Raw genomic sequence first — 9,258 nt, 5'->3', positions numbered from 1 at the left:
GCTAGCAGTGACTTAAAACTTTTATCATGACTTCGATTTTATATCATGATCAAGATCATCAGCGCGCTATTCGTCAATCCGAATAATTATCTTGTGCGGAATTAAACCAACCTGACAGTAATATGAGAATCCGAGCCAGAGCTGGAGGCTGCGGAGGGTTGATCAGCGGTTGGTGAGGGACGGGACACGGTCAGTGCCGGGGGTGGCAGGTCCTCGTGGGTTCCGGTGGCGCCGGAGAGCAACAGCAGAGGAAGATTCGGGAACAACCACGCCGAAGCGGTGCCGAGTTCGCTGAGGTCGCTGGCGTCGCTGGCCCTGGAGGACTTGCGGCTACTGGCCCGGCTACCCCGGTGCACATGTAGTAGAGCCGACAGTTTACCGCCCCATCCACTTCCGCTCCTACCATCCACACCACCTGGGCTCGAGGTCTGCGTCTGCGAGTCTACCTCCTGAGCAATTCTTTCACGCTCCTTCTTCATCCTGTATATACATCGAGATTATTTAGTTGCTGTATTTATTATTTCTTATGTACGCCAATTACAGGGTGTCTCAGAATAACCACCAAACATTTCGTGCGTAGATAGAATGGACTAAATTGAGTCGAAAAGTCCTCTACCATTTTGTAATTCAATTAAAGTTAGTCATACTCACGCAATGTACTCTCTTATGGAACGTTGAATCAACCTGGCAGCTTTGTCTTGTCGCTTCCAGATTCTCGTGGAAGACACTATCTCCAATTCTTTTCTAGTTGGAAACTGCTTTTTGAACTTAACATCCATCTGTTCTTGCAGCTTCCTGAAGTCATCTGATTCCTCGACGTGCCCAAGAACGTGCTTGACGAGCGCGTGCAAGATGTCCAGACAATGAATCTTGTTACCCTTTGCGATGGGAAGATTAAAGCTAACCAACGCTACCACGTTGGGCTTTGATATTCCCAGCGGCGGGTCCAGGCTTGCTATAAAGTCGCTCAACTGCGAGAAGCTAATAAATTGCGTTGCATGTGGATCGTACCTAGAAAAACAAAAATTTCAATTTAATATGACGATGAGATTGCTATCACATTATTATTTTAATTATCTATTAGAAGATATATAGAGACCGCAATTATCTCACTAATTAAACCAATATTTCTAAAAACACATGGCTAAATAATTTTGAAAGAAAATAGTATCTTACTTCGACCATCGGATGTAGAACATCTCTAAGTCATCTTCGACGATACCAATCTCTTCCTCTTGATGAGCTTGATTGAAATTCTCTAAGATGATGGCGATGTACATGTTGATGACTATCATGTAACTAATGATGATAAACGATGTGAAATACGTGATTGCTAGTAAGGGATATCCGCAATCTCCGTTCATCTGTCGACTGTTCGGTGTAGGATCGCATTCAGGTGGTTGCACCATCAACGACTCCAATACATCATTCCAGCCAGCCGAAGTCATTAAACGGAACAGTAGCTGCATACTTCTACCAAACGTTTCGAAGTTCACCTGCAAAGGAAGATACTAGCTTTAATAACAATAATTAAACACTAATTATTAATAACACTAATTGAAAATTAAAAGATGTAAAAGGACGTATGTAACATTCAATTTTGAACTGATCGTAGACAATCTACAGTTTTAAGTCTGTAAAAAACAGGCGTTTATAATATAACTGTACACATATAATATAACTAACCATATCGTCCAATGCGCCTTGTTTCCTGACGTGCCCGAAAACAGACATGCCGATGATGGCGTAGATAAATGTGATCAGGGCCAACAGGGCCCCAATATTGAAGAGTGCTGGAAGACTGACGACAAGAGCGAAGAGCAGCTTGCGGATACCTTTCGCAGCTTTAATGAGCCTCAAGATTCTACCGATTCTGAACACCCTCACGACTCGCAAGAGCGTCGGGGACACAGGGAAATCCATCATAATATCTTCCATTAGAATACCCAGGATAGACGCCAATACAAGTAAGAAGTCAAACAGATTCCACGGCACCGTGAAATAATGATAACGCAGACCTATTATTTTGACGATCGCCTCCAGGCCGAAAACGGTCGTGAAAAATGCGTTCGACACTTCGAGGACAAAAAAGATGGGATGTGGCTGATTGTAATGCTCGATCCCCATCGTCAGCATGTTGAGAAATATCAAAACGAAGATAGCTATTTCAAATCTGAAAAATCATACGAGAGATCAGAGTCCCTATTCTTGAGAAATTAGGGAAATATACGTAACTATAGTATATGTAACATAGTATATGTAACATAGCTGTAGTATTTCTCTAGTTTTTCATATATTAGTTTCTTTTTCAGAATAGAGATCGTATTCTCTTTTGTAATTCGCAAATCACTCAAATTAATCGTCATTCTTCTTGTCAAAGCGGTGCATGCAAATTTAACATTCGTGCGGTAAAAATGACGTAAATAATATCTGCTGGTAGTACATGGGACAAATATAACATTTAACTTTACCGTTCATTCGCTTTCTTTAAATAGTTGAAATAAAACAATCTCTTTCACAAAAATGAGGAAATTATACAACGATATAAATAATTTTAAGTGTATCTTAATTGTGATAAAAATATGTATCTCTGCTATATGCATGTTTAACAGTAAGCTTGAAAAGTATATAAATGAGATTTTTCGTAATTCACACATTGACACCGTCATAATAATTCTATATTCTGCTATTATACAGCTAATTTTACATTTGCATGGATTTTACGAGAAGGAGTATCTAATCCCTGTGTGCAGAATTATGAAGTTACGACGTTTACGTAAGCTCCCTGCTTGCAGCTTATCTCGTTTATTATGTACACTGCACACCGACATTGTGTATCTACAATTTAGAGACGGCGAGCGTTAATGTCCTTTGAGTATCGATTTTCCATTACTCTGAGAAACGGATTGTAGAGTCATAGCATTTATTTTCCGAGGTTTTGCCTTTTCTGGAAGCTGAAAAGAAAATTCACGCACTATATTTCACGGCGATTTGTATGCATATTACAATGCTTGCACGGGTTTGAGAAAAGAAAATATTATCGCACAACAAAAAATGAATGTATACAAATTATCTATTGAATTGACATAAAATTTAGCAACTGAAAATACAGAAAAATAAGAAAAAATTTTAGTTTTCTGCTTTATAATATAATTCAGTAAGTTTAAAAAGTTATATGAGTCATTATTTAAAGATAACATTTTTATATTTTTACATGTTAATATAAAAATAATCTGATTTGTGTAAAAGTAAAGCACAAATTAATATTATGAAAGTTTTATAATTGATAAGAAGATTATGTAAAGAGTCTTTGAGGAAAAAAATAGAACGATTAAATTAAAGATTATTTCAAAAACAGTAAAATATATTTCTTCTTACCTTATTTTTTGCGATCTAAAGTTGTCTTCTTATCGTAGATAAATAGTAAGTTGAAGATAATAGTAGCTTTATAGATCGCTTCCAATGTAGAAGGCTACTGTGATGTTAGACATTACCGTAATTTCAAGCAACTATAGTCCTATACCACAGGTATGATCTAAATATCCGCGCACACGAAAATATGAATATGTTTTTGTGCATGCGGATGTTTGAATTACAGTTGTAGCACAGGACCATAGTTGTGTAAAATTACGGTACGTATATTCTTTCGTCGGTCTTCCTTTATTTGTGCGCTGTTAATTGCTAATAAATGATAATATGAAAGCAATCTGCCAGACCTGTCTATGACCTGATATAATTCTGATCAAATTTCAACAAAATAGATAAATAGGAATTCTGTGAAACACACGTTCAAGCACAGCAACGTGAGTAGTGAGGAGGTGAGCAATCGTAGCTTTGTAATGACTCTGTTAAAGAACAATTTGGATCACAGACATTTATTCTTAAACCATTAACACGCTGCGCGCGAATTACTATAAAGGAATTTAATATACTTGGCAAAATTAATTTCAAGAGTGGAGATACGAGTATCTACTAATTAACATCAAATATTAATTAAAATACCAAAAGCGAGAGCAACTCTCTAAACGTGTTAATAATTTAATTTAAAATGTCTGTGATTACAGAGGAAATATACACCTGCCGCATTGCTCGCGCTGCATTGCGATCGAACGCGTGCAGCACAGTACGACCGCCACGAATTCGCACGTACCATTTACGTCATTTTGACCGCACCATTTCTACGCATTCATTACGTTATATTGCGAATAACACACACATGTTGAGTGAAACTAGATTAAAACTTTGGCATCAAATAATTGTCTCGATCGAGTTAGATTTATGAAAAAAATTTAATATGCAAGATGTTAAACAATATCTTTATGGTAAAAGTTTTTATTTTATGTAATATTTTTAAGAATTTTTCATATTTCAAATTTATGAAAATTTTTCTAAAAACTATAAATTTCTTCAGATTTTTCTTAAAAATTATGAATGAAAAATCTTAAAAATTTCAGAATACTTCAAAATTTATAAAAATTTATTTTTATAGAAAAAATACTAGGAAAGATGTACATTTTTTCCAGCATTTTTGAAAAATATTCCAATTTATATAAAAGACCTGAGAAAGTTTTCGAAAAAATTGTAAAGTTAGAGAATTACAGAAATTCTGAAAAAAAATTATACAGAAATTTCTAAGAAAAATTTGCAATCAACTGTTACATATAGAATTGGAAAGAGTTGTTACATTGCGATAATAAATTTATAAAAATTTTTACTATTGATTACAAAAATTTTTATTGAACAAGATTTTAAAGAACAAAAAAATTAAAATAGAGTTATAATAATTGTAATAATAAATGACTTTAGATGAAGAAAACGATATAATAGTAGTACAGAAATCTATAAAAATTATAAATTTGTTACACAAATGTAATATAAATAAAAAAACTTTATTTAGCTTTATATTTAAGAGAAAATTATTTTTTGAAAATATAATTAAGTTATGGTTTAAATACTGTTTCTTACGGAAAAAATTAACATTTTTAACTGTCACGAAATTACAGTAAAGAATAAAGTTGATTGCCAAAGTATTATTATTGACATCAATTTATACAATCATTGACAAAACAACACAATTCTTTGCTCAAAGTGTCAAAGGGTTTTTTTTGCCAAAGTGTTATATTATGCAATTACCTGCGAGAATTGGACAGGTCGTAGAACATTGCGAGGAATTGGTTCATCGGACGTTTTATAACTTTTTGTGGCTTTTTACGGCCGAGTTTTTTCATGGCAGTGTAGTAGTGTTTTTGACTTTCCGTCAAAAACATTTCTAACACCCCACCTTCATACTGAAAAAAAATATCGTTTTATTCTACAATCATATAAATTTTATGAGAATCCATAAGAAAAAAACTTTGCTATTTATAACAAGAAATAACTTTATATGAACAACTATTAATATTTAATAACAAACTGTGAACAGTTAGTAATTTTTAATATTTAATAACAAATTTTAATGTTTTTAAAGCAACCATTAAAATGAAGTGTTAAATAATTATATCAAAGATATGTTTCTACGAAAATGATAAATAATCTTTGCATAATAACATGAACATTTTGCCAAGTTAACTATTTATGTATTATATAATCGCGAAATAAAATAAAGAAAAATGTAAAGTAAAGAATTTGATATAAAGAGAGCAAAGAAAAATATCTATATCTATTAACAATATTTTTCTTTACTTTACATTTTTCTTTACTTTATTTCGCGATTATACAACACACAAATAATTACTTTTGTACTAGTAGTATGGTATTACGTTTTGTACGTGAAATTGAAACAAACATATCTCCCACGCGCAATAAAGTATGTAATGTTTAAAAAATTATGATTTCACTGTGGATTTCATCAAATTCACATTTATCCATATGCCATGGTGTAATTACACCATTTACCTTTTTCTTCAGCATGTTGAAATTGTCTATGATCACTCCAATAAAAAGATTGAGCGTGAAGAATGAACCACATACGATGAATATGACGAAGTAGAGATAGGCGTACAGATTCGCCTCTCTTTGCGGTTGCAGATCTACTCCTCTCGCATCTACAGCGTCCTCCATTACCTCCATCCAACCCTCGAAGGTGGCCACTTGAAACAAAGCTAAGTAAGCGATGCCAACATGATCGAAAGTAATCTTACTATTCTGCCAGGAGTAATTCTTGCTGAAACATTCCTCTTTGGTGTTTACTATCTGAAATTGAAATGGTTGCATAAGAAAAATGTCTTGGATTAATATCAAATCGTAATGATTAGATGGATATGCTAAGTCGTTGTTTGCGAAAAATATTATGTTCAGATTTGATTGCTATTATGATTAGAACAAATAATTTTTATTTATATCTGATATATGTAATAAAATTAATATTAGTATACAAAGACTCTAACTACTATAACCAAAATAAAAAAAAGTTATAACATAACAATTATATTTTCTTTAAGCGATTTTGATTACAAATAATCATCATAAATAATTAAAACTGTTTTCGGTTGCCATTATTAATATTGGAAATCGTCTATAATGGTAATTCATAACCAAAAACAATTTTCGGCAACCGATAATGATTATTTGTAAGTAAAAACAATTTAAACTATTATTTTTGGTCTTTGTTAGTAAATAATTGTTGAATATAAATTAGAATTAATGAAAGTATTTAAATGCACGCATATTATGTCACGCATGTCATCCTCCTTACTGATAATTAGATTCGAATTAGAACAAAGTGATACTCACCGAAATATCCAACATTTCTCCGTACTCGTCAACGCACTTGAAGAATTTGCCGCCGAAAAATTGGACGCCCATTATCGAAAAAATAAGCCAGAACACGAGACAGACGAGGAGCACGTTGAATATACTAGGTATCGCATACATCAACGCGTTCACTACGATCTATGAGCCGGGAAGAAAAATCTTCTCACAATCAGTGAATAACGCAATAATCGCGTTCACGTATTCTATCGTTTATGTTTCAAACGAATTTTCGTAGATTGAGTTTTTTGTCTGCAATATATTTACCCTCATGCCTTGCCATCTTGAAATCGCCCTTAGCGGCCTCAGGGCGCGTAGTGTCCTCAGTGATCGTAACACTTTAAGGTTTTCATTTTCTTCTATTAAAAGGCTAAACATGGATACCTGTGTTTAAGGAAAACGTAATTTAGATCTCAATATAACTCATAAAATTTAAATAAAGAAATTCATGCCAATTAAATTCTCAGATTCTGTTAAATTAATTTAAAAATATATTTGTATTTGATATTTGCGTATGACAATGTATCGACCAAAGAAGATAAAAAAAAGTTAGAAGTCAACTATTTTTAAGAATAATCTAATAATTGTATTATAAATATAATTGCACGAGTGTTCTAAAAAATATATCGAGAATAAAGATAGGTATAGATATAGAATATTAAAATAAATTAAAGTTTTTTTGTCTGTCATAACTGATTTTTAATTTAAATAATCTGGAAACTTTTTGTATATACTGTGCAATTGAATTACGGATAAATATTAAGTAATGAAGTTCTTTTACAAGGAATTATAAAGAATAAATTATGCAGGAAATTAAATTTTCAAGCTATGTTAATTAAACAAGCAAATGTGCAAACTACATAAAGAGAATAAAACTTTCATTCCTTTTGTATTTCTGCCATATGTAAATCCTTGTATTATAAAGCGTGCAGCGGCATATTTAAAAACCGTAATATAATATTGGTTTATTTTTATATCAATTAAGAAATAAAAGTTAAACAGTCAAGCTGGATTTTAATGCTGGAAACAATCCATGTGAATTAATATATCACAATTACAATTTTGTAAATTGCACGTCAAAATTATTTTTAATGCGAATTGCAATCTTGAAATGCAATCAAAATTAGAGTAGTAATTACAAATTAAATTGACACGCAATTTAATAATATTGATAAGCATCTTTGTAAATATTTTAAAATTTGTAATTAATTTTAAGATATTTGTTTAATTTGTGATATTTTTACTCTAGTTTTTGGAAATGGAATTGTGATATATAAATTCACACGAATTGTTTTCAGTATTAAGATCCAGCTTGACACTTAGCTTTTATTTCTTAATTGTTTGTGTTGTTTACATCGCGATCTTTAAAACAATACTTTTTTATTATTATTATATTAATATTTTTATTATTTCTTTATTAATATGACATTGAAGTACTATATTAGACCGTGATATGAACACAAAACAGTTAAGGAATAAAGACTATATGATCAAGCTTGGATCTTTAATGCTGAAACAATTCCATGTAAATTTATATACCATCTATCCAATCCTGCAAATTGCGCGCTGAATTTATTTTTAGACTTGAAACCTGACTGGGAATCCTAACAGAACTAGAGTACTAATATTACAAATAGTTTAGCCCCTTTATTTCTTCTATTGTGTGTTCATATCGTGATCCAATATAATGTTTTAATAATATTATTTATACACGCGATATTTTTAAAATGTCTACTCTCTATATATATTAGTTATTGCGAAAAATATTATTAAGACCTCGGTAGTCTAACGGTGAAGACTTTCGCATGGAATGCGTGAGATCTCCGACCGAATATTTTTTGCAATAACTAAAATAAAATTATTTATAGATTTTACGATGTGTAAAGATTATTATAAAAATGCTTATGAGTATTAATATTAAACTGCTTATCAATTTAATTTGTGATATTATAATACTATTCTAGTTCTGCTAGGATTATGTTTCAAGTCTAAAAATAAATTCAGAGAGCAGTTACAGTTTGTTGGATTGGATTTATGGTATACAAATTCACATGGAATTGTTTCGACATTAAAGCTATTACAATTTATCATAAATTAGAAAATATTTTGTTAATATAGTCATGGTTTTAGAAAAGTTTTTTTTATTTAACCAATTATTATTTATTCCTTTTATATGCATATGAGAGTTTAATTAATGATGCAAACATTATTCATCTGCGGTAACTCATGTATAATTAACAAAAAAATAACGTATACCACATGCGTTTGCGGTAAATATCATTTTAAATTAACACGATACAAATGGAAACGTATTGAGACATATACAGTAACTTTCAACATACCTGGATCCACGGGGCCACACATAAAACACATAAAAAAAGGAACACGGAAACAACGTTCAAACAATTATTGCATGTTTCATCCAATATGATCTCAATTACTTCATCTTATCATATATACAAGTTGAACCATCTAGATAGCAATGAAAATTGTAATAATCATGGAATA

At 31.6% G+C, this 9,258-nt stretch overlaps 2 protein-coding genes across 2 annotated transcripts in view; one reads left to right on the top strand and one right to left on the bottom strand.

Moving 5' to 3' along the window:
* pyd (zonula occludens-like protein polychaetoid) overlaps positions 1 to 9,258 on the top strand; it is a 198,821-nt gene that overhangs the window by 56,399 nt on the left and 133,164 nt on the right. The window lies entirely within an intron of this gene.
* LOC105154222 (sodium channel protein 60E) overlaps positions 1 to 9,258 on the bottom strand; it is a 101,152-nt gene that overhangs the window by 10,197 nt on the left and 81,697 nt on the right. Inside the window, exons 13-20 of the mRNA XM_087407890.1 lie at positions 7,018 to 7,134; positions 6,733 to 6,891; positions 5,896 to 6,192; positions 5,134 to 5,288; positions 1,687 to 2,173; positions 1,177 to 1,496; positions 652 to 1,011; positions 112 to 480 (exon numbers count right to left, since the gene is read on the bottom strand). Coding sequence (XP_087264016.1) covers positions 112 to 480; positions 652 to 1,011; positions 1,177 to 1,496; positions 1,687 to 2,173; positions 5,134 to 5,288; positions 5,896 to 6,192; positions 6,733 to 6,891; positions 7,018 to 7,134 — 2,264 coding nt within the window. The remainder of the gene's footprint in view (positions 1 to 111; positions 481 to 651; positions 1,012 to 1,176; positions 1,497 to 1,686; positions 2,174 to 5,133; positions 5,289 to 5,895; positions 6,193 to 6,732; positions 6,892 to 7,017; positions 7,135 to 9,258) is intronic.

The sequence above is a fragment of the Acromyrmex echinatior genome, chromosome 7, assembly GCF_024713525.1.
Source record: "Acromyrmex echinatior isolate Ae372 chromosome 7, ASM2471352v2, whole genome shotgun sequence".
NCBI classification, from domain to species: Eukaryota; Metazoa; Arthropoda; class Insecta; order Hymenoptera; family Formicidae; genus Acromyrmex; species Acromyrmex echinatior.
This window is presented reverse-complemented; position numbering and strand designations above follow the sequence as displayed.